Source organism: Acipenser ruthenus, chromosome 1 (genome assembly GCF_902713425.1).
Source record: "Acipenser ruthenus chromosome 1, fAciRut3.2 maternal haplotype, whole genome shotgun sequence".
Lineage (NCBI taxonomy): Eukaryota > Metazoa > Chordata > Actinopteri > Acipenseriformes > Acipenseridae > Acipenser > Acipenser ruthenus.
In genome coordinates, this window is record NC_081189.1 from 116,033,519 (window position 1) to 116,058,439 (window position 24,921).

The 24,921-nt window shown below is 40.9% G+C and overlaps 1 protein-coding gene across 2 annotated transcripts in view; it reads right to left on the reverse strand.

Annotated features, from left to right (window-relative positions):
* Positions 1-664: 664 nt before the first annotated feature.
* Positions 665-24,921, reverse strand: part of cfap99 (cilia and flagella associated protein 99) — a 43,486-nt gene continuing 19,229 nt past the window's right edge. For both annotated transcript variants that reach the window (XM_059034462.1, XM_034034769.3), the window contains exons 8-17: positions 17,384-17,464; positions 16,772-16,840; positions 16,259-16,345; positions 14,338-14,426; positions 13,553-13,757; positions 12,395-12,536; positions 12,039-12,190; positions 4,735-4,940; positions 4,120-4,300; positions 665-971 (exon numbers count right to left, since the gene is read on the reverse strand). In XM_059034462.1, coding sequence (XP_058890445.1) covers positions 786-971; positions 4,120-4,300; positions 4,735-4,940; positions 12,039-12,190; positions 12,395-12,536; positions 13,553-13,757; positions 14,338-14,426; positions 16,259-16,345; positions 16,772-16,840; positions 17,384-17,464 — 1,398 coding nt within the window. In that variant the 3' untranslated portion in view covers positions 665-785. The remainder of the gene's footprint in view (positions 972-4,119; positions 4,301-4,734; positions 4,941-12,038; positions 12,191-12,394; positions 12,537-13,552; positions 13,758-14,337; positions 14,427-16,258; positions 16,346-16,771; positions 16,841-17,383; positions 17,465-24,921) is intronic.

A 24,921-nucleotide genomic window follows, 5' to 3' on the forward strand; every position in this document is an offset into this window, starting at 1 on the left:
TATAAAATAACTAAATATATGAAACAAAAAAAACAAAAAAAACAAAAAAAAAACATGGAAAATGTTAATTTTCATGTGCAAATAACCATTGAAAATTCTTATGGAGATAAAGAATATTTAAAATAATGCCTTTTGAGGCCATGTGGCTAATGGGTACATTAGTTGCCCTACAATATTCCCCATCTGCTACTTCCCAAAATGACTACACATTGGGCCCTGGCAGACAGCAGGATTCATGTGATCCAGCATGGAGTCAAAGAACCCAGTACAATTAACAAATAGATGGTAGATTTAATCCACTGTTCTCCCAGTCTGTAGGTGAATGCCCCATCAGTTAAGATGAAGAAGCGTCCAACCATATTCAACCACAATGGGGAGAAAACCGTGCACTCTAATTGGCTGAGAGAGAACACACAATGGAAATATAGCAAAGGCATTTTTATGGACTTAAATCTAAGATAATTAACTTGCTGAAGGATAGTGTTAGTGTGAAAGAGGGTGGCACATTGTTCAGGTTTATATGCTTGTTTTTTTTATTTTCATGGGAAAATAATGAGTCAGCGGAACAATAAAAATATGCCAAAAACATAAATACACACAAAAAAAGATTCTAGTCATTGCATTTGACAAGCATCCTTATGTTTCCCATCACACAAACCGAATCTTTTTTTTTTAAAAATTTATCAAGACTTTATTTTCCAACATATTTTATGATTACAGTCACAACTTGCTTTAGAAACTAAAATCTACCCCCTTGATAAAATGGCTACATGGTATGCTGTCTCTTAAAAAGCTGATTTGCTTCCGCTGAGTGAGTGTGTGTTGCAGAGAGAGGAGGCCCCGATACTCGCTGCATGGCAGGTTGCCAGTTTCAGGGCCACTTCACTGGACATGGAGCCGTGCTTCAGCAGCTGCACCTGGCGCTCCAGATTCCTCTCCAGCTCCAGCCAGTGATGTTCCTCCAAGGACTTCTAGGCAAGGGAAAAAAAGAAGAGCAGCACAGTTAACCAAAAAGTTAAACAAGTTTGCTTGCCTCTCAGGAAATCTGTTACTGTTTCAGGTCCCATCTCAGCAATGTCTTTTACCTCTATGAACGGGAGAGAAGGAATCTGAGCTGCAAATCTACCTCCTGACAAGGAAGTGTGCCAAATAAAGTTGGTGGTACGCCTTCACAGGGATGGGCCGACTTGATGGTAGGACAGAACCGGAAGTCGGCCATCTTGGGGAAAGGGCATAGCTGCAAGACTGCTGAACGACTCTACTGTGATCAGCTGTGTTGTGCGCGCCGATTGGATAGAGTGTCGCGCTGCACTGATCACAGGGAGGATTTTAGCAGTACAACTGGACTTCAAGCCCAGATTCAAGTCCCCAATACCATTGGTGGTAGACAGGATCATTTATGGTAAATAAACCTGTAACTATTGTAAATGCACCTTCTGTTTGGACCTTATATTCTTACCCACACCACTCCCACATGTCAGGATGTGACTTCCGGTTCTGTCCTACCATCGAGCCCATCCCTGTGAAGGCGCACCACCAGCATTACTTAGTGCTCTTCCTGGTCAGAAGGTAGATTTGTAGCGCAGATTCATTCTCTTCCGTTCACAACCTTGTTTCCATGAGCACAGATTGACTGGCAATACAGACTAATCCAGGTTCTCCAGCATTCCTCCTGAACCTCCATTGATAGTCTACCCAAGCTGAGTGAAAAGACTCTGTTTCCATGTAATGCGAGTTTTTAACAAATGTTGGCGGTTCTTTCCCAGCAAGCCTTGCGGCTAAAGTCACATTTATTTGTTTACAAAACAGAAAGGAGGGACACTATTCATTTGCTTTCGATAATCCTAACAATTCTTAAGATACAAGAAAATGAAAACATGGCGAAACCACTCATCACTTAATTGGTCAGTGTTGTGATGTACTTCCACCATTCCGCTTTGGAAAAGGCTGAAAAAAAATGCATGGAAATGATGTAATAGTGGCCAAAGAGTGTTACTGGCTGCAAACATGTCAGTCAAAAGGGGAAGAAGCTGGTTGGGTATTGACAGGGGGGGTGGGAACAATTTTGGTACCAAAAATGTAAATACATGTCTGCTATAACATGTTTTTTTTTCAATTGTGACCTGCTTTGATAATGGAAATGCACGACAAATCAGATTTATAGAGTAATTTTCTACAAACTCTCTATAACTCCTTAAAGAACCACAATGATGTTGCAAGGGTTGTACTGTACTTCTGGTTTCATTTAGTGCTTGCTGCAAACACTGATCTGTTAGCAAAGTGTAATTAAGCATAGTGAAAGCATGGTAAAAAAATAGGTAAGCATGGTATGAGAAAGCTTAATAAAAACCATGGCAAACCATGATAAACTATGTTAAATGCATAGCATAACCATAGGAAAAGAATAGGAAAACTACAAAATATACAGACTACCCTGCCTTTCCAAAACATCTTCTGAATAGGAGTTGGACAAAACGTCAAGTACACATGTGATTTGCAGCACACTTGTGTAAATGGCTGGTCCTTCATGAGTGATTCATTTGTAATACAAAATGGGAGCCATGACTTGTAGTCTCACAATGGGCAATACAGAAGATTGATTCTGATGACCGATAACTAAGTCTGGTCCTTCCATATTCAAGACTGCACACTTACTGATGTTGTACAAGAAGCAAAGTGATGACTGTATACCTGGTAGACTTACTGACAGTGTATTTCAGTGTATACTGCTGCAGGCTCAGTGGGGTTAAGGTCTAGACAGTGAGGTTGCTTGACTGCTTTCTGCAACATTCTGTTGTATGGTACTGTTCAAGTCCTGTAGCCAGCCGCCTGCAGTCCTTTGGTTTTCTGGTTGACAACATATTTCATTGACATATGCATTCATTTAATTAAAGCAGTCTATAAATGTATGTGGAAAATGTGGGAACACGGGGGGTTACACTACAAAAAACGGTATGATCCTTAGTCCTATATGAATATAAAATGGAGAACAGGGGGATATGTAGAAATACATATGAGGTTCCTGAGCAGCTTCATGCACTGGCAGTTCTATAGGAAGAGTACCAGGCTGAGCATCCTAATGTTCCTGTACACATCTGCTGGTCCCTATACCCTGCCTCTGCTCGGAGAAGCCAGTGACTGCTGGTCTGCAGCTGCGGTAGAAGTGCTATGCGCAGAATCCGCTTAACACACACACACATTATAATGAAATGTGGATGTCTATATTATAAACATTCAAACAAAAGTCTTTATTTAAGGCGATACGGTACATTTATGTTGTTTGTTAACTATATCCATTACTTATTGCACAATATGCCAATTGATGATAAGAATTCCTTCCAGTTCTATGCGGTGGAAGAAGAGGTGGTGCTCTGTTGTTCCTGGGACATCTTAAAAGAATTATAGAAAGAAAATACGACTACTACTACTACGACTACTAATATAATAATAATAATATGAGGCTAAAGGTTAGTTGTGCTTAACAACACTTGCGTTCTTTCTTGTCTGTGTGAGTGTGTGAGTGTGTGTGTGTGTGTGGTTTGGTACGGCTTTGCTGAGGAATAAAGTGAGATTCCTCCAGTTAAAGGGGATCTTACTGCTGAAATCTTGTGACACACAAGCACCATTCCTGCTCAGGTTTACATGGGTTTTTGCAGCTATTTTTATCATGAGAAAGTGACTGACCCTGCCCATAAAGTTGTGCTGACTAGGATGTTCTTTTGCTGTTTCACAATGTATTCACATGACAACGTCACACAGTCATGACTGTAGAGTCAATTTTCATGTGCATGTAAACCCAGCCTTTGTTATCATTAATATTATCATTAGATTTAAAAACATTTGCATTACCATGCCAGAATACATAATCTATGTATTAGGTGTAGGATAAAAAATGAAATATTAGAGCCATTTAATACTTGGATATTGATATAAAAACAACTAATCTGTGAAGTCTGTTGTTGAGAATGGACATCACTTTGGAGTCTGTTCTTTATGCAGCAGCATTTATACGTTACAGAAGACCTGTCAGTGATGCCATTTACATTATAATTCACTTAGGCCTGTAGGTCACCACGTACACATCCCTCTGGTAAGTGTTTGTAGTTGTCTCCTGTGTACCTTCCTGGTGTTCCAGGACCTTAGTCTCTGCGCAGAGTCCTCGCCTGCTTTAATCTTCAGGCTCTCGCTCTGCTGCCGACGATCTTGCCGTTTCTCCTCCAGCTTCTTCTGGAGCTCCACTAACCTCTCGTCCTTCAGAAAGGCTTTTGTCGACTGGGACTTTGCTTTCTTTTCTTCTTTTCTGGGAAAGCAAAAAATAAATAAAAAAATCACACAACTGCTTAGTCACCAGTGATATTCAATTTTGCAAGTAGTTGTGAAAGTAGTTTGGAAAAGGTACATGTGGGGAAGCTATTTTGCAAGGTTGCAAAATCTGTTTAATCGTGTCAGTATTGTTATGAAATGTCACTCATGCAGATTGGGCAAGAGTTAAAAACCATTTATAGTACAACAACACTACCCTACACACAACGTACCAAAAAATGAAGATTTTACTCAGGAACTGTTAATAACATTTAAAAAAAAATGTTATTAACAGTTTTTTTACATTAGAATTCTGTAAATTCTTCAAATATTATTTTCATCATTTATTGTATTTCTCTGATCAAATAATTATTTTAAGGAATTCCACGGTAACATGTAGAATTTGATGAAGAAGGCCCTCTGTCCTCTTACTTGAGCATGTTGGCTTTCCCCATGGCAGCCCTGTGCAGAGAGATCTGGTTCAGATGATCCAGTAGAAACTGCTCCTTGGTCTGCTTCTCTCTCAGGATCGTATCCCTTTTCTCCTCATCCTCCTTCCTCTGAGCTTCCTTCAGCAATGTCAGCCTCTCATGCAGCTCCACCAAGGACATCTCACCCAGCAATGCATGGCCTGCTATCTGAATACACAGACATTGGAAACAGCCCTTTCCAAGTTATCGTCAATAGCAATGCAGAGGCACTTCGACAGCAATGCAACAGCTGCACTAAGTAGCACAAGAACAGCCACAACAATACGAACCATTGGTAAAATAGTTCTACAAGGAAATAATTTCCACATACAAATGATGCCACAATAGTAGGAACCACTACACTTTGAATTGTCAGTAGTGTGTATTATTTGTTCCAAATCCATTGTGTAAATGCTCTGCTGTAATATAATGCAACATTAAAGAGTAAGCAGCTTCAAATATCCTGAGTGCTTGTGGCTCCTGAATTGCCCCAATATTGAGTTCTTATCTCTTAATCTGCATTCAGCTTGCTTTGAGCTTGTCTGGGGAATCCTAGGTAACTAATAATATAGCTGGGATAAACAATTTACTCATGAGGTGAAGCATTTCTAATGTTGGCTGACCTGAATAACACAGTCGGAATGCATACACTTTGACATTGAATTGAAAAACATATCCATGCGGGACGTATTCTCACTCAGTAACTCCAATACACGATGAAGGAGTACCCTCTGTGGACCATACCAAACCATTTCCACTTATACAGCATATTTCATGTACAAAAAAAGACCTACCTGTATCTAACAAAAGAAACTGCATGAGAAGTAAGATTTATGGAACTGTTTTGTTATTTAGCAGACTTTATTTAGCAGACACCTTTATCCAAGGCAACTTACAGAGACTAGGGTGTCTGAACTATGCATCAGCTGCAGAGTCACTTACAATTACGTCTCACCCGAAAGACGGAGCACAAGGAGGTTAAGTGACTTGCTCAGGGTCACACAATGAGTCAGTGGCTGAGGTGGGATTTGAACCGGGGACCTCCTGGTTACAAGCCCTTTAGCTACAACAGTTTCAATGCATTGCTAATGATAGCTTCCTCAGCGCTTCAATGCATTGCTAATGATAGCTTCCTCAGCGCTTCAATGCATTGCTAATGATAGCTTCCTCAGTGCTTCAATGCATTGCTAATGATAGCTTCCTCAGTGCTTCAATGCAGTGCTAATGATAGCTTCCTCAGTGCTTCAATGCATTGCTAATGATAGCTTCCTCAGTGCTTCAATGCAGTGCTAATAATAGCTTCCTCAGAGCTTCAATGCACTGCTAATGATAGCTTCCTCAGTGCTTCAATGCATTGCTAATGATAGCTTCCTCAGTGCTTCAATGCATTGCTAATGATAGCTTCCTCAGTGCTTCAATGCATTGTTAATAATAGCTTCCTCAGCGCTTCAATGCATTGCTAATGATAGCTTCCTCAGCGCTTCAATGCATTGCTAATGATAGCTTCCTCAGTGCTTCAATGCATTGTTAATAATAGCTTCCTCAGCGCTTCAATGCATTGCTAATGATAGCTTCCTCAGCGCTTCAATGCATTGCTAATGATAGCTTCCTCAGTGCTTCAATGCATTGCTAATAGCTTCCTCAGTGCTTCAATGCATTGCTAATGATAGCTTCCTCAGCACTTCAATGCATTGCTAATGATAGCTTCCTCAGTGCTTCAATGCATTGCTAATGATAGCTTCCTCAGCACTTCAATGCATTGCTAATGATAGCTTCCTCAGTGCTTCAATGCATTGCTAATGATAGCTTCCTTAGCGCTTCAATGCATTGCTAATGATAGCTTCCTCAGCGCTTCAATGCATTGCTAATGATAGCTTCCTCAGCGCTTCAATGCATTGCTAATGATAGCTTCCTCAGCGCTTCAATGCATTGCTAATGATAGCTTCAATCAGTGCTTCAATGCAATGCTAATAATAGCTTCCTCAGTGCTTCAATGCATTGCTAATGATAGCTTCCTCAGCGCTTCAATGCATTGCTAATGATAGCTTCCTCAGCGCTTCAATGCATTGCTAATGATAGCTTCCTCAGCGCTTCAATGCATTGCTAATGATAGCTTCCTCAGCGCTTCAATGCATTGCTAATGATAGCTTCAATCAGTGCTTCAATGCATTGCTAATGATAGCTTCCTCAGCGCTTCAATGCATTGCTAATGATAGCTTCAATCAGTGCTTCAATGCAATGCTAATAATAGCTTCCTCAGTGCTTCAATGCATTGCTAATGATAGCTTCCTCAGCGCTTCAATGCATTGCTAATGATAGCTTCCTCAGTGCTTCAATGCATTGCTAATGATAGCTTCCTCAGTGCTTCAATGCATTGCTAATGTGTCTATGGGATGCACAATCACCCCAATCTGGATTTACAGGCTGACTCAGAGATTTTGTTCTGCTCTTTTTCTAAGCTAATATGCTCCTCACTTGGTCTTGTTGAAAAATTGACTTTTTTCAATCCATCCCTGCCTAGTTTTCCCCTGGAATACACGTTCAGCTGTTCATGTATTCATTCCTATGGCAATGAAGGACATTTGCTCTGCCAAACAGGAGCAAACAGCAATATTAATGGAAATAGGTTGAAAGCAAACAAATTATATCCTACCGCAAATGAAGAAAAAAAAAAAAAGATAAACCTCTAACTCTTTGAGTAAATCCCAATTTGTGGTTTAAAGGTCATTATTAACAACAGTATGTTAAGGGGACATGCATGGAACCATGCAAATGGGGTTTATGCCAAGTCATTTTTATATCAGGCTATTTTCTAAATACGCTGATAACTTTCCATGTTTTAATACAACATTTCAGCCTCCATCTATCATTCTGTAGTTGCTACTGTCAGAAATGGTGAAATTAAATCCACGCCTTTAAAAAGTACAGTTTACCAAAAAACCAATTCAATAGAAAATCATTGTGGTCAGTCTAAAGTTATTCAAATTGATAACAATCTGTTTTAAAGCTTGCTCCTCATTTTACGCCACCATAAACTAGGAGTAAAATAACGGAGCTCACTCTTTTGCTCCTCTTTTCAGATTAAAAATTGGACCACAGCAGGCCCACCGAGAGGACAGGGAGGACGGGGAAATTTGCCCGGAGCCCAACCCCTCGAAGGGGGCCCAATGCCCCGAAGGGGGGCCCTGATGAAGGGGGAACTTTTTTTGAAATATATATAAAATATTTTAAAACAACTAGCCCTGCACAAGACCCTTTGCGTTCCCACCACATTAAAAAGAAACCTCCCGTCCTGCACAGCGAGCCGATGTGCTTCTGTGGTGTAATGATTGTGTATCCAGGCGCTGTCAAACACTTCCTTTCACACAATGATTTGAACTTTCGCATTTCATATTTTACTACACCAAAAAGCTGAAAAAAAGGCATAGCAATTTTATGTATTTTTTTTTAAGACTTTTAAAAACTTTAAAAGAACCCTAAAGTTGCACAGTATATACCACAGTATGAATTATTCTATTATTAAGATCTAGAATTTGCTCAAAACAACGTGGTGCAGCAGTTTGTTAGAAAAAATGTAAAATAAATAAAGTACTTTCTTCAGCTGGTGGTGAACATAATTAGAGAATGATCGGTTATATTGCTTAGGCTCTTGGCGGCCCTGGACCACAGTAACATATGCTTTGAGATAATGAGATAAATAGGAGGAAAGGACCAGTGAAGCAAGTGATTGCTCCAGGTTAAAAATAGTATTTTGGAGCAAACCTCAACCTGGAGCAAAACAACTGAAAATCTTTATGTTAGTTTTTATACATTATCACAATGAATACCACATTTTAATTAGACCAATGTCCATTTCCATAAAACAACATGAGCAAGCACTGCTGGTAACAATGACTAACTTCTCCTGATAATGAGTCATAAAGCAGAAAACATCAGGTTATTATCATAACCCTGGTTCCCTGAAATAAAAATGTAAGCATTACCGTATGGGTGTTTACTGCCTAAAGACCAGAATCCTGAATATTGTATACCAAAGCTGCTCTTTGAGTCTGTGACGCAGTCATGGCCCAGGCACCGAGGGCACAAAAAGACTCCGCTCACAGATCTCAGCATCATTTTTCATTCAAACCTGCTGCAATCATGGACGCAGCAATCTTAATGTAACCATTAACCTTCAAGGTCGCTGCGTTTATGATTGCAGCAGGCTTGAAGGAAAAATTTGGAGACTGGGCACAAATTAGCCAGTCATCCAGACAATTGAGTACTCTGATGCCTTTGAGTCTCAATGGGGTCAAGATAGCTTCCATGAAAAGCGAACCACAGATACTTCCTGAGTACTGGTTTTATGGGGATGTGGAAATAGGCGTATTTGAGGTCCACCATTGTGAACCATTTGCCTGGCCTAATTGACTGCAACAGTTGTTGCATTGTCAACATTTTGAACCTCCTTTGGCTCAGGTACAGATTGACCTGCCTGAGGTCGAGGATTGGTCTGCGGTCACCATCCCGCTTGGGTACTACGATGTACCTGGACTAGAACCCTTCCTCCTAATGGATGGGGTCTATCATGCTAATAGTCAATCTTTGCAGCAGAGCTGCTACCTCCTGAGACACCACTGCAGCGTCCTGTGGGTCCTTGGCTGATGCTGGAGTCTTGCCCCGAAAGGGAGGAGGACCACGCTTGAACTGCAGTGAGTAGCCGGTCTGAATGGTAGTAAGCACCCAGATGATCGTGGTGCACTGACGCCAACAGTTCAGATGGCTCCCTGAAAAGGGACCCTGGGCTTGTGGCAGCAAACTCCTAAGGCTGATGCACGGCTTGTGGCTTGGCCTGAGGCTTCTGTCTCTGCGCGGGAGGAACCTATTGTAGCCTCTGCAGTGAGCAGCCGTGGTCCGGTTCTGAACACCACCTCTGGCAGCAGGAGCAAGCGGCTGTGCCAGTCTTTGAGGCTGCTGGGGCCTAGAGCGCCAGTTTGGTACAGGGTTGGTTCGGTACTGTGTCGAAACCGGGGTGGTACCCTGTCGGTTTGGTACTGGTTTGGTGACTTTAGCTCCGGGTTGGTACGGTATGGTGCGGTAACCTCGCTCTCGGTTCGGTACGGTACTGGGTCAGGAACAGAGCGGGTACACTGGTTCGCAGTTACAGCGGGTAATACTGTACAGGGATGCCCACCTGTGCAAACTACTGGCAAAACCACTCAGTCAGTACTCCCGAGACTGAGGGAAGCCTGTTTATTAGAATGAACTAACGGCCCTCGTAATGGTGATGCAAGAGCGGTCACCAAAATGGCATCAAGATGCTGTGGGAAGGATTGCAAGCAAGCACAACTGAAGCAGCCTTTTGGTCCTGTGCAGCGCTGCTGAACCCAGCAGTTCTCACTACACGTGTGCCTCAGCACACGCTGCAAACAGGCTTGCGCTTCGGCTCTGTGAAAACAGAAAAACAGAATGAGAAAAGAAATATTTCTCAACAAAATACAGTAATAACAATTACTTTAATTATACAAACCATCTCAAAGCCAAAACAAGAATAAAATAACTCCACCGGAGCTATTGCTGTCTGAGAGGAGAGCACAAAGTCAGCCGACTTATGTTGCTTGATCCCTGGGAAGGAGTGACTGAAGCCACTGACTTCACATGGGGCACAAGGCCACAGCGGGACGTAACAAACAACAGGCTGTAGTGCACAAATAAATGTAATTAGTAAAACTAATACAGCGATTATTTTTAATATCACATATAAATTTGTGTAAAAACACAATAAATGCGAAGATTTACAGCAGAAAAAGTACCTATCTGAATAGGCTCTCCTGTCAGGTCAGTTCTTGAAAGGAAAAATGGCTTTTAGATCTGTGCTCGCAGTCCTTTATACCCTCGGGGGCGGGCATGACTGCATCACAGGCTCGGCTGAGCAGCTTTGATATATATTATTCAGGTTTTGGGTCTTTAGGAGGTTGTCACGGATAGCTTGAGTGGTGACGTCAGTTCAGGAAGATACAGACACAGACACAGACAGCTCTGGGGTATGAATGCACTGCATGTTTAATGCATGTTTTCTTTATAAATAAACAAAGGGTTTTTAACAAAACAGGAACAAACACCAAACTCAAAATAAAACAGCACAAGGGCAGTGGCACTTGAACAACTTTGGGGGTGGGGGTGCTGAAAGCCATTGAACAAAACTGCAACCCCTGTATATGATGGAAGCCATGCTGCCGCACCCCCAGCACCCCTAGTTCCAGTGCCCCTGCACGCGGGCCAAAATAAACAAACACTATAAACAGAACACAATACAAATACCGTGCTGGTGCAGCAATCAGGTAGGTAGCAGCTGCGTTCTGTATTTCATTCATAGATCCCTGAACTCTGCTCTTCACTCCTGAACACTCTAACATTCAGCCAAAGCTGCATGTTTTTATATTGTGGCAGAGGGATTAACTGGCTATTAATTACTCTACCACATTTGGCACAGGGTTTCTCATATGAGTGGTCAACAGTCAGTTTATCAATAAGCACTCGCTGTTGGCCACGCATTCTCACGATTTTATCTGGAATTTAACCCCATCCAGACTGTCAAACAATAATAACAATAAAATGGCGTGATTTTCCACACAAACAAGACATTTTAAATAATAGTTCAACAAATAATATAATACACAGGGGCGGGGCATTCCCCGTCTCAGAGGTAAATACCCGTTCGCTAATGGTTACATTTCGTACTTAAACTGGAGCAAGTAGCTCTATAATTTCAGTTTACTTTGGGTCGCTGTCATTTTGTTGATTTATTTAACTTTTCACTTGTTTAATTCAAAATGTGATGTTAGTAATCAGTGATGGGAACAAACACAACATGAAACAGCTAGATTAAAACAGAGAAATTAAATTAAATGACATTTCTGAGTATGAAATTGTATTTGGTCCCTTCTCTTCTGATTCTAGCTGTTTGGCTAGATGTGGTCTTTGCTGAGAATGCTCCAGCCAGCAGTTTCACTTGCTTGAGCACAGTGCTTGGCTATGTATTTTATTGATAGGGCTTGGGCACAGGAGACTGTTAGGTATTGCAATTAATATGTACATTTTTTGGACTTGATTGAGTGCTTGCCTTAAATTACAATGAAAAGCTTGGATACCCTTTTTAAAACAACTCTGAAGGTATTAGGTATTTTATTTACTTGCCCCTCAGTTTCATAAAGCTTGATGGCACATCTTGTTACTGTAAGTGGATTGAAGTTTAATGGGATTCCAAAGTTGGCTCTTGGTTCGTACCTGGGTGTGGTCCACGAATTTGTGCCTGATAAGTGGCACGGACTCAATGGCCCGGATCTGGCGGATGAGCTCGAATTTTCTGATCAGCTCAGCCTCAGCTTTCTCCAGAGCCTGTCTCAGCAGCTCCTGGCTCTCCTCTGTCACCTCCTGGACTAAAACAAGAAAAGACAGAAATTCCAGGTCATTGACACACGTTGCCTTGGGAATCTCTGGATTCAAAACGCACTGGGCTAGATTCTCAAAGCTTATTAGAGAAAAAACACCTATTATGATTCAAAACTGAAAAAACTTAGAATACCATTACTGATCATTTTGCTCGCAAACAGTAAATCGGTGAACTGTCCAGCAGCTATTACCTATGCGCTGTTTGCATTCCAGGATTTTGGCCTTGGCCTGCCTGGCGTTCTTGTGTCCCTCCACCACTTGCTCCACCAACTCCTTCATCCCCTTCTCTTCCTCCAGGCGCTTCTCTGCATAGCGCCGCATCAGCCCAGCAGTCTGCACAGCAGAGGGAGATCGATAGGTTCATTTACAAAGTGAAGGAAAGCAAAAACATTATATAGAAATAGTCAAACAGATCAATAGGTGATATATTAGCTACAGCGCTTTTCTATGCCCCCCAACCGTCCCTGGCCAAGACTGGCAACTTGGCGCAGTCAGGTATCATGGATTCTTGAATGCATTTGTTTTCAAAAAACTTTTTTTACACTCTACTCAATTCAGTGCACACAAGATGTCAACCAACCCACTAATCCAGAGCCTGCTCCTTCTCCACCCTTGCCCCGCAGTGGTGGAATTACCTTCCCACAGATGTCAGGACTGCCCAGTCCCTGACCACCTTCTGGCGCCTCCTCAAGACTCACCTCTTCAGACAGCACCTGTAGAACTCCTCTTTTCCCTCTGGACACTTATCACTCTTCCTTAATGCGCTTTACTTGCTCTTATCTGCTCCCTATTTTACTGCATTTAATCCTGTACTTTAGAGTACTGTAAACTGTCACAAGTTTTATTTAATCTGTAGTATTTTGTATTTAATTATATCCTGATGGAACTATCACTGACACTGTTATCTGCTCTGTTATTGAATCGTATTTTGTCATATACTTGTACTTGCTAGAACCAAAGTCATTGTATTTTTATCTTGATCTTAATTGTATTATTATTTGTACTGTGATTCTTGAAATGTATTTTTGTTTACGACTGTAAGTCGCCCTGGATAAGGGCGTCTGCTAAGAGATAAATAATAATAATAATAACTCAAGTGTCAATCCAGCATGTGAGATTAAAAGGTCCTTACTTTATCTATGGAGTAGAGGATCTAAACAGAGCTAAATACTTATGTAACCCATGCAGGCTGAGATGTTCGTTTTCGTTCATATTTGAATGATATACACAGTGTCACTACTTTGTTCCGCCACGGTTTAGATCAAGAGAACAGACCAGATGGTATTCTCACAGAGTGTGTGGGCAAGCAGAGATGACATGTTCATCTTGAAAAAGAAATAAGCCTGTACCTCCTCCTTCTTGAGCGTGGCCTTCTTCTTGTTCTCCTGTATGATTTTGTGGCGGGCCAGCACAGCCTCCTCGTGGCTGAGCCTCCCCTCCAGGCGCCTGCGTTCCACCTCCGCTAGCTTCTCTTCCATATCCCTCTCCCTCATCTGCCGCTGCCATGCCATAAACTCCGAGGGGTCCCGCGCCCCTTCCACCAGCTTCTCAATCCTGGAAAAAGTGGACAACTCGTCTGTTAAGGTATGTAGGTCTCACACGAGTAGATTTTGAACACATTACAGCATTCTGGGACAATACTATGTTAAAGAAAGTTCACAAGCAGCATGCCTTATTTTCAGGTAGTCTGTAATACTAACACTTCCTAAATCATTTTACCTGGAGATCCCTTCAACATCTTTTTTTCCTTTCATTAACCAACCAGCTACTTTCCCTAATGACTAAAACGCTTTGAAGCTAGCGATACGCAGACATGATCCTGCTGAGGTGTAATGAAGTGGAAGTGTAATAGACTACCTGAAACTAATGGATGCAAATGGAGAGCTTTCTTTAACTCAATGTTTTCTATAACATGTGTCAGCATTTCAAAACTGCTAAATCTACATAGCAAAAGGAAGTACACATCAGGTAAAGATTTGAATTTCTTCATTAACTATTCAGCATCAGCTTTGGTAACATGCAGACCTAATTTTAACTACTGAGTGAACTACAGTTGTCTGATACAATTTTAAAAAATACAACATTGAAATCATCCCTATGATGTCTTTAGGTGATGAAGTGTGGTGAAGCATACTTGCGAAGCTCCTGCTCAACCCTCCTGTTGTACAGGGCACCTTCCCTTAGGATAGCAGTCGTGTTCAGCCGGATTGGGATATTGTCAGCCTGTTCCACACAGAGAACCAGCACAGGGTTAGGATCATGAAACAAAGACTTGTTATGCAACTGACATTACAGAAAAAACTATTATAGTTAAGCTGCATACCAAGGGGAAATTAGTAAGTGTTTGTAAATGGAGCTGGACGTTAAAGGAAAAGTAACAGTAACTTAATAACTAACTAATGTGACAAGCAGATTGGCTATTTAGCATGTACTTGCATTCAGCTGGGATCCCAGAAACACTGAGTGAGTGCTGCTATCCTCCCTATTGCCAAGGATATGTTATTGCTTGGCTCACTCTGAGAGGGAACCTACATCCCTTTGCATTCCCGTCTCCCCAGCAGGAAGGATGCACAATGAGGACAGCATTAACCCTTTACGAGGTCCTGGAATTTGAATCCCAGCTTTGCCATCAATTCAACCACTATGTATGTGGTTAGATGAATTTGTTATACACAGATATATACAGTATATATTTTATCATGACATATCAGTTTGATATATTAATGATACATAGTGTATTGTTACTATCACTTCGTAGCTCACATTTGCCTATGAAAGAGGCACACATTATATTAACATGTATTTGATTTTCAATGGTATTTTTTCAAATTGTACTTCCCATTGAAGGAACGTATCTGACACACGGGAGTTGTTTCTGGGAGTTTGAGTTCTTGAACATATCATTTTTTAGACAAAGACTCTTCATGTGTATATTTAATATATATATTTCTCTTTTCAAATATATACATTATACATATTTTCCATTTATTTTCTTTAAAATAACTCCCATAAGCTAGATCGATTTGCGTACCAATCACTGCTTTTCCTATGAATGACATGTTCTCAATGGCCACTTAAATTCCTTCACGCGACTTTAGGAAGTTGACCCGAAGTAAAGTATTGGAGTCGATAAATATTCTTCAAATATGATCAGCTTCAAATAAATTACCATTAAAAAATCAAATTCTCCTTTACTATAATGTATGTGTTTTCCAAATAGGAAAATCCAAGACCAAGGAAATTATAGCAATATATATTGCTTTAATATATAATGTAAGATTTACTGAAATTATTTTGTTGGTGTCATGTACTTTAAACATGTTGCTGCATGTACTAATGAAACCTATTATATAGATAATCCTGGGTTTCTGACATTAAGATTTTGCTATTTGAGTCTTTGCCATCTCAGACTTGACACAAAATATAATTTTTGCAACACAGTGTGGTTTTCACAGGCAGCACCATGTCAGTTATAGTCCATTAGCCATTCCGGATGGTCTCAGCGTGGTGTGCGACAAGCCCTGGTAAAGTGACTCGCTTTACAGCCATGCTGTGCTTGTGCATGCTTGACTGGAATAAAGCTGTATAAAGGGTACAGGGTAAAAGAGCATGTAATACTGGGACAGCTGAGCAGAGTCCACATGTATTTTTTCATTTGTATATTTCTTAAAGGGACATCGTCTATTTTCCAACATGTTTAATATAATAGCATGTGTGTTCTGTGTCTTTCTATATTGCTGTTTCCAGTTTAGTTTGTTATTTGCCTTGCTTACTAACTATTCCAATACAAAAAAAAAATGCTTCTGAAAAAACTCTGGGTGGGGAAGCATATCAATGTTGCACAGGCTTCAGTGCACAGTGCAACGCTAATATGCTTCCCCCTTCGCTTCCACAAAATCAGCCTTGAGAATTTCTTTCCTTTTGCTGGAATAGTTAGCAAGCATGGACAGCAATTGGGAAACAACAGGATATGACCTTTAAATAATCCCTTAGACCGGTTGATCTTCTTAAAATACTGCAACTATCCACTGAACTAATACAAAATCCACAGTCACCTTGTATGATGCAGGCATTTCGTTGGCGGGTTGACATTGAAATTTCAGCTTCAATTCCTTTTCCTTTATGATCTGTGAAATAACTTGCTGTAAGACATAAAAGCCATTAGAAATTACTATAATAAACATCAAGTGTGAAAAGTTTCTTCAGTTTTAATTAGAACAAGCCTTGAGCCAATTTCACGCTGTCATTATTGATACAATTAATACATATTTTACAGCTACACTACATTATTAAACTAAGAGGTATCAAAAGCATTGCAAGAAGGCTTGATCAGATTGTCATCCTTCACTAGCTGAAGATTTTATGGTTGATGCAGTTTTCTTTTGATATTTTTTCATAATGCATTTTATACAAATCCAATTTATTCACAGAGGAGACAGCACTAGCACTGGCAATGTAAACCTCTGGTCTGTCCTGGAGGAGTCACACATAAGGGATTGAGAGGAGGGGAGAAACGGCTTCAGAAAGTTACTCAGTAATAAAGAAGTTTAAAAATGTTTAAAACCTACCTTTGTTCGCTTGGATTTTTCTGCATTGGCACAACTGAATTGTCCTGTGTTTGCTTCTAATAGCACTGTCTGAAAAGTATTATCAGAGAATAAATCAAAGAGAAATTGACAAAGCAAACAGAAACAATGACTGTATATTTTGTACAGCTTGCATCTAAACTGAAGTGCATATTAGAAAAGCAATGCATGGATACACCAATGTGAACCATGCAGGGCAGGCACTTTCACAGTACTTCTCATAACTGCAAAAGGGAATTGATGTCAAAGTGCAATAAAAACATAATTTTCACCAAAAGTTCACTGCATGATTTCCCAATGAAGACATTCTGTTTTAATAGTTTAAATTGTATTCACTTTTTTTTGGCATTTAAATCATGACATTATTGCAGTGCACCACTAAATAACAAAGTCTGGGAAGCTTAGGCCTCGCATTAAGAGTAAAATGTCATCTTTTTTTTAGCAATTAAAAGAATGATCGATTGTTTTAAATAACAAGAACTTCCGCGCTACAGAAGGCTTCTCTAACTAGGATTGAACAATGAAATATTAATCCCTGCTATGATGAATCACCCTTTTCCCATATTGCCCCCGATGAAGATTTACAGCACAAACCTCTGCCTTCTGGCGATTTTTCAGCTTCATTTCGTCCAGCAGCTGCTGCTCTTTGGGAGGTTTGTAGGTGCTCGGAGGAACCTGAAATAAAAGGATGTTTGTTTTAGAATTTGAGATAAAAATGCACATCTCTTTGATGTGCATTTACTAAGGTGACCAGACGTCCCGTTTTGGACAGGACAGTCCCACTTTTGAAACACTGGTCCCAGTGTCCCCAGAACCTTTCTTGGGACGCTCATTTCGTCCCGTTTTTTTCCCCAGAGCATCGTCGCGCCGGTAACAGAATATTGTATTTTCATGCAGGCTGCTGTGTTACTACCATAACTTATTACAATACAATGACACTTGATGTGACTAAAGGGAAGGTTGAATGACCAGTAGTCCTTGTCCTCCTTGACCTAACTGCTGCTTTTGATACCATAGATCATAGCATTCTTCTTGACCGCCTTCAGAAGTATGCTGGGATCTCTGTCTCTCCTGGCTGTCCTCTTACCTATCTGGACACATGCATTCTGTTTTCTAAGATAGAAGCAGTGCTGATGCAAACCCAGTCACCTGCAGTATCCCTCAAGGGTCTGTCCTCGGGCCTCTTCTCTTCAACATCTACATGCTTCCCTTGGGTCACCTCATCTGCCAACATAGCCTCATGTTTCACTCCTATGCAGATGACACCCAGCTCTACCTAAAACTAGACCCTGGATGTTCCTCTGCCATGGTCCGGCTCTCAGCTTGCATCCAAGACACCGAGGCCTGGATGTCTGACAAATTTCTTCAGCTCAACACCAACAAATCTAAACTTCTTCTAGTAGGATCGAAAACTTAACTCAAGAATATCAATATTGCTGCACTGAACCTCGGAAACTGTCTGCTGCTGCCTTCCCCCACTGCACAACGCCTTGGTGTACTTCTGGATAGTAACCTCCCCTTTGATGCCCAAATCTCCTCTGTAGTCAAATCCTCCTTCTACCACCTCCGAAACATCTCAAAGGTCCGTCCCTACCTTTCCCTCCCGGATCCAGAAAATAATGCCATGCATTAATCTCCTCTAGACTCAACTATTGCAACTCTCTCTATGGTGGTCTTCCATCACGCGCCATAAACCGATTGCAGCTGATTCAAAATGACGTTGCTAGGATCCTTACCAAATGTAAAAAACATGATCACATTAGCCCCTGTCTTGCCCAGCTGCACTGGCTATCTGTAAAGTTCAGGATTACTTTCAAAATTCTCCTGCTTGCCTACAAGGCCCTTCATCACACAGGTCCAGAGTATCTCTCCAACCTGCTGACCCGCTATGTCCCTGCATGCAAGCTGAGGTCCTCCGACTCTGGCTTGCTTGTTATACCCATGCAAAAGTGCACCACACTCGGAGAGCGCTCTTTTAGCTTCATGGCCCCAACTCTCTGGAACTCTCCCAGCTTTAGTGCGTGTAGCTCCCACAGTTGCTTGCTTCAAATCAACTCTCAAGACCCACTTGTTCTCTCTTGCTTTCAATGCTCTTTAAGCCTGATCTGTTATTAACTGTTGTCTAAATTGCTATTTCAGGTTTTTCACTCCATCTTATTCATATGATTCTGTATGACACATGCATCCACAATGTTTAGAATCCATTCAGAATTCCTAACCTTGTATTTAATGTATTTGCATTTTTTTTTTTTTTTACTGTTCTCATTTAATGTACTATGCCCTGTATTTCACTATATTTAATGTTATGTACTGTTCCTCATTATCTTGTAAAGCGCTTTGTGATGGTGGTCCACTATGAAAGGCACTATATAAAATAAAGATTGATTGATTGATTGAGTAGCAGTAAAAAGCGGCTGTACAGCGGCGTGCAAATCTGCAGAATTACTGAACAGTCAACGTTCATATTTCCAACCAATCACAGAGAATTATCCACTGACTGTTGCTAAAATGAACTGGCTACTATCCTCATCTGAATCATCTCTCTCGCTGCCTGAAGAGGTTAGACTACTGTAGAGTCTAACAGTAACGGCTCATACAGGTACCATTTGTATTGTGTTGGAATTATTATTATTATTATTATTATTATTATTATTATTTATTTCTTAGCAGACGCCCTTACCCAGGGCGACTTACAATTGTTACAAGTTATCACATTATTTTTACATACATTTACCCATTTACACAGTCAGGTTTTTTACTGGAGCAATCTAGGTAAAGTACCTTGCTCAAGGGTACAGCAGCAGTGTCCCCCACCTGGGACTGAACCCACAACCCTCCGGTCAAGAGTCCAGAGCCCTAACCACTACTCCACACTGCTGCTTTCAAAATGATCACCATGAGCACTTGTGATTTGCACTGTTGAACTTTAAAAGGTAAGCCTATATACATACTCTCCCATATACATGCTTGCCCATATGCATACTATCCCATATACATACTCTCCCATATACATGCTTGCCCATATGCATACTCTCCCATATACATACTCTCCCATATACATGCTTGCCCATATGCATACTATCCCATATACATACTCTCCCATATACATGCAGTCCAGAAAGTGGAGTGTTTCACACTCCATAGCAGGAGCCAGGAACCCTTGTATTGTTTGTAAGATGCCTTTAGCGAAACCACAATTTTTGAACAAAGCACTTCTTCTTCTTTAGTGTATCTTATTGGCTGTTAATGTGCTTCTAGCCCTGAAATCGAATTCTTAATGCATTAGGGGTGTAGGAAGGATTATTATCGTTATGAGTCTTTCCCCGGTTCTTACACCTCGGTGTTGGTTTCGGGGAGGGTCTCTTTGACTGTGGGGCAATGTTCAGGGCCCTCATCCGATCCAGGGTTAAGTTAGAGCACGCCCACGCAGAGTCCGCTGGAACATTACCTCTTTTGTCGACCAGTGGGCTCTAGGGGGCGTGCTCTGTACCACCTCCCCTTTGGTTTTGCTAATTTAATTTACAGTCCTTTTATCCGGTCTTTTCGTTAAATTAGTTAAGGCCTAGTCTTTGTTGGCACCCCTTTTTGTTTAGGGGTGCTAAACTGAATTTTTTCACCGGCTTTCTTTGGGCAGCCGGTGCACTAGCTCCAACAACAACAACAACAACAACAACAACAACAACACAAATGAATACATACATAAATTAACATGCACGAGGGGGGGGGGGCACCCGGTCACACCGTCACAGCACGTGTTTTTTTTCCCCCCTTTTTTTCCTTTTTTTTCTCAAAAGCCGAACCAGTCTATTTTTATTGTGCAGTTACACAGCGTTTCCTCCAGTTTCACCTGACGAAAATGCAGCCAAAACAAAGCGAAGAGATAAGCTACGGTAATGTAACAGTTAAGCATTAAACAGTTTTAATACTGGGATGTATTTTTTTAAATTTAGTTGCTTTTGTGCATTTTTATTTGCAAGTGAACTGTGACATTATGGCCTAATCAAGCACTATATTCTGCAATTCTGAATACTGACTTTGGATACTGTTTCAATTCTGGAAACTGTCTTTGTTTTTATAAATTGCATTACCTTTTACGTTTTAAGCAGTTCTGTGCAAGAGTAACATTTTGATTTAATTTTGCTGTTGGGTCGTTAACAGGGAATTTTACATACTGTTACAATACCCACCAGATTTAAAAGTATGTCCTGTACACAGTCCACGTGTCATCTCTTTTGGCAAGTGATATTTTCAGAATCATATCGTTCTGAATTAAAATACTTCTGTTGAAAATATAGTACTGTACCAACAAAACCAACTACAGTACATCTAAATGGAAGCCTACCTATTTTAAAACACAGTCCTTTCAGATATGCATTTATGATGTTATATTTTTTGTGTTCCCTGAAAAGGGTTGGAACAGGCCAAAATGAAATAATCAAATATGTGTCACATGCGTTTAACCGTCACTGAAGTCACAAATGTATAGGGTCGGATATGTGAGTGCTGACTGTAGTTGCTTTCCACGGACACACATAACCCAGTCTAGATCAGCCAAAGTGAAAAGGCATTAAAGATCAAGTCTGTGTTTAGTATTGCTGGTAATAAACAGCCATGCAGCAGACAGTGCTGGCTCTATAAAGACACTTTGGACAAGCTACTAGTCAGGATTACATATATAGCAGTGTGTGGAGTAGTGGTTAGGGCTCTGGACTCTTGACCGGAGGGTTGTGGGTTCAATCCCAGCTGGGGGACACTGCTGCTGTACCCTTGAGCAAGGTACTTTACCTAAATTGCTCCAGTAAAAACCCAACTGTATAAATGGGTAATTGTATGTGAAAATAATGTGATATCTTGTAACAATTGTAAGTCGCCCTGGATAAGGGCGTCTGCTAAGAAATAAATAATAATAATAATATATGGCAAGCAACTACGTCTATGGAGGGCAAACAGAACAGAAGAGTTTAAGTCACAAAATGTATCTTCTATTTATTTTCCTGTATTTTAAAAAACAGTTTTTGAAGTATTATGTGTTTAAATGATAGGCAATTCAATAAACCATGAAGCCAAGATTTATATCACACATCCCCCAGTGTGTTTCTGGCAAACAGCTGTAAAGTATGTCATTTTTTAAATGTATAGTCCTAGTAAATTTGAAGATTATTCATACATGGCGCTCTGCTGTGTGTTAATAAGAGGTACTTTGTTTAATAGCATCATTATATAGTGCTATCTGCATTGGTTTTGAAGCCACCATTTACACCAAGTACAGTATTTTCTACAGCTTTATAACATTTGCACCAATAAACAAGTCTGTAAAACTCTAATTTCTTCTTTTTTTCAATATCAAACTAGGGCTGTGTGACCAGGCTGGCTTGTGTGGTGACGTCAGGCCAGGAAAATAGACAGACAGCAGTGCTGGTATAGGAATGCGCTGCAGTGTGGGTTTATTTAAATAAACAAACAGTTTGAACAAAACAAAACACTGAACTCAAAACAAAACGGCACGGTGGCCAAAACAAACAGACACGGAACACAACAAGTATCGTGCTAGCCTAAACTAGCATGCGTAGCAACTATTATCTAAGCTTTGCTTTCAGTTTTAGTTTCACTTTTCACGACTCACGTCTCATTCCACCTCTGAACACACCAAGACCTTTCTCACCTGTGATCACCCTATTTATACACCTGTGGCTGGAGCCTTAATTAATCACTTAATCATTTATTCAATTCACGGCTCCAGCCACATTCCCATGTGTTTTTACAGGGAGGATTTTAACTGCCTCCCTGTCAACACTATTCCACACACACACACAAACCCACATCCCCGTGCTCACATACCAATATACATCAACTCCCCAAACTATACAAAATAAACCAAAAACACACCCAGGGCTGGAGGTACCCCGTCACAGGATATTGTTGGTTTCTATCTGCACTCAAAAATATATGTATCACATTTTGTATAACTGCCATTTATACATTTATTCACAGACTCCCAATATTTTGCTGATAGTATAATTAATTCACAGCCCTCAGTTCTGCCAAAAGAAAAGCTTTTTGTATCAGTGTGAATGGGCTGGAGGTACAGTACTTCTCTTGGTATGTATTTCAAACTTGTACTGTCCCATTGATATTGATATGCTGACAATGGAAATAAACATGATAGTTTTCAAATCGCTTTCAAGTCCGGTGTTTCTTAAACATTGTTAACTTTCCATTGGAAAAATGTGTAAGCTTCAAGATATATTTTACTCGTACTACCTAAAAGTGATAAAAGGGAGCATGTCTATTTGGCATAAGGTTAAAAGGGCTTTTGAGGGGTCCCTGAGTGGCTCAACCAGTTAAAGCGCTGCCGTTGGGAGCGCAGGATGAGTCACACAGCTTGAACGGCGCCAGTTCGCGTCCAGGCTGCGCAAAGAGGCAGAACTTTGCTGGGGACTCCAAAGGGGGCGTCACATTGGCTCTAACGCTCCCGGTGTGGAGGATGGGAAACCGGCAGGGATTCCTTCTCCTCCTCGCGCAACATTGAACCCTACTGGCCAGACACCGAGCACATTCAGAGTGGATAAGAGGCAGGGCTGCTCTCTGTTCTCCGGGATTGGTAGCCCGCCCACCTCTGCTCTGGATTGCTCGGTGTAAAAGTGATTCTGGCTTTAGGCTTGTGAGATCGGAGGACGCTCACACACCCTCAGAACATTATTATTTATTTCTTAGCAGACGCCCTTATCCAGGGCGACTTACAATTGTTACAAGGTATCACATTATACATTATTTCACATTATACAGATATCACATTATTTTTACATACAATTAGCCATTTATACAGTTGGGCTTTTACTGGAGCAATCTAGGTAAAGTACCTTGCTCAAGGGTACAACAGCAGTGTCCCCCACTGGGGATTGAACCCACGACCCTCCGGTCAAGAGTCCAGAGCCCTAACCACTACTCCACACTGCTGCCCCTGTGCTGTGTTGGGATAGTGCAGTACAGCAAACAGGTACAGAGCAATGCTAATGTAGTCTAATTGAGCAGGATTGAGGGACACTGCAGCTTTTAGGCTAATTAGTAGCTGCTTAATAAATGGTTTCAGATGAATAAATCCAGGCAGATTGGGTACGTTCAGTGATCATTATTAAGGATGAGTGTAAAATGATGCATGTAAGTAATGGATAAATTACTTATATGCAGTAAACTGGCTTCTCCCAACATCAAAGCTGGCTCATTCAGCACATTCAAATCCCTATAACACCTCACACACACACACACACAAAAAAAAAGAAATCCAGTGCACTAAGCTGTTACTACACAACCATTCTGTTTACATATTGTGGCTTTTCATCGCACCAGTGTTTCTAATGTACTTCCGATTAAATTATATCAAACCAAGCTTCAATTCATTTCATATCATCTTACACGGTTATTCATATTACATTTTAATCCTAACAAACCTAACAGGCACTTACACAGTGTGATATCTGAAAGTACTTATGGACTGAGCTAGATTTACAAATATATATCAACAAAACATTCAGAATAAATAATGGACTCACAGTACTGAAAATGCTTCTCCAAACTGCCACTTATACTGAGGTGCAGAATAGATGCTGACTAATACTGTATAGTACATCAACAAAAAATGCATGTTATATTCCATTTGTTGTAATAGCAGTATGTGGCAGGCACAATATTAGTACTATAATAGAAAAACAGATGATAGTAGGTGCATTACTGTAGCCTTTTTTGCTGGCAATCAAACTTGAATCCCCTTCATGTGAATTATTTCCCTCACTTTTACAGCGTATTTTGGCTAAAATAACGTCAGGTTTTCCACCTGTCCAACCCAAACAAAAGGAACTGAATCACATTATCACTTCCAAACGAATGAGGTGTGAAAGGACCGCTAGGGACAGCAGCACTGAGTGACTGAGTGGCTTCAGTGGCATTGTAAGTGTTATGTCCCTGGCCCATTGCCTAACCAGCTTGGATTGAGATTCATGCTGGTGGCACGCTCCATTTGAGCACAGCTGGGAACCAGCAGCTCTCTGCACATTCTCAAGCTGGCAGGGCAGGCAGGCAGGCAGGCAAACAGGCAGCCAAGGTTACAGGTTGCGGATATAATTCCAATCTCTAAA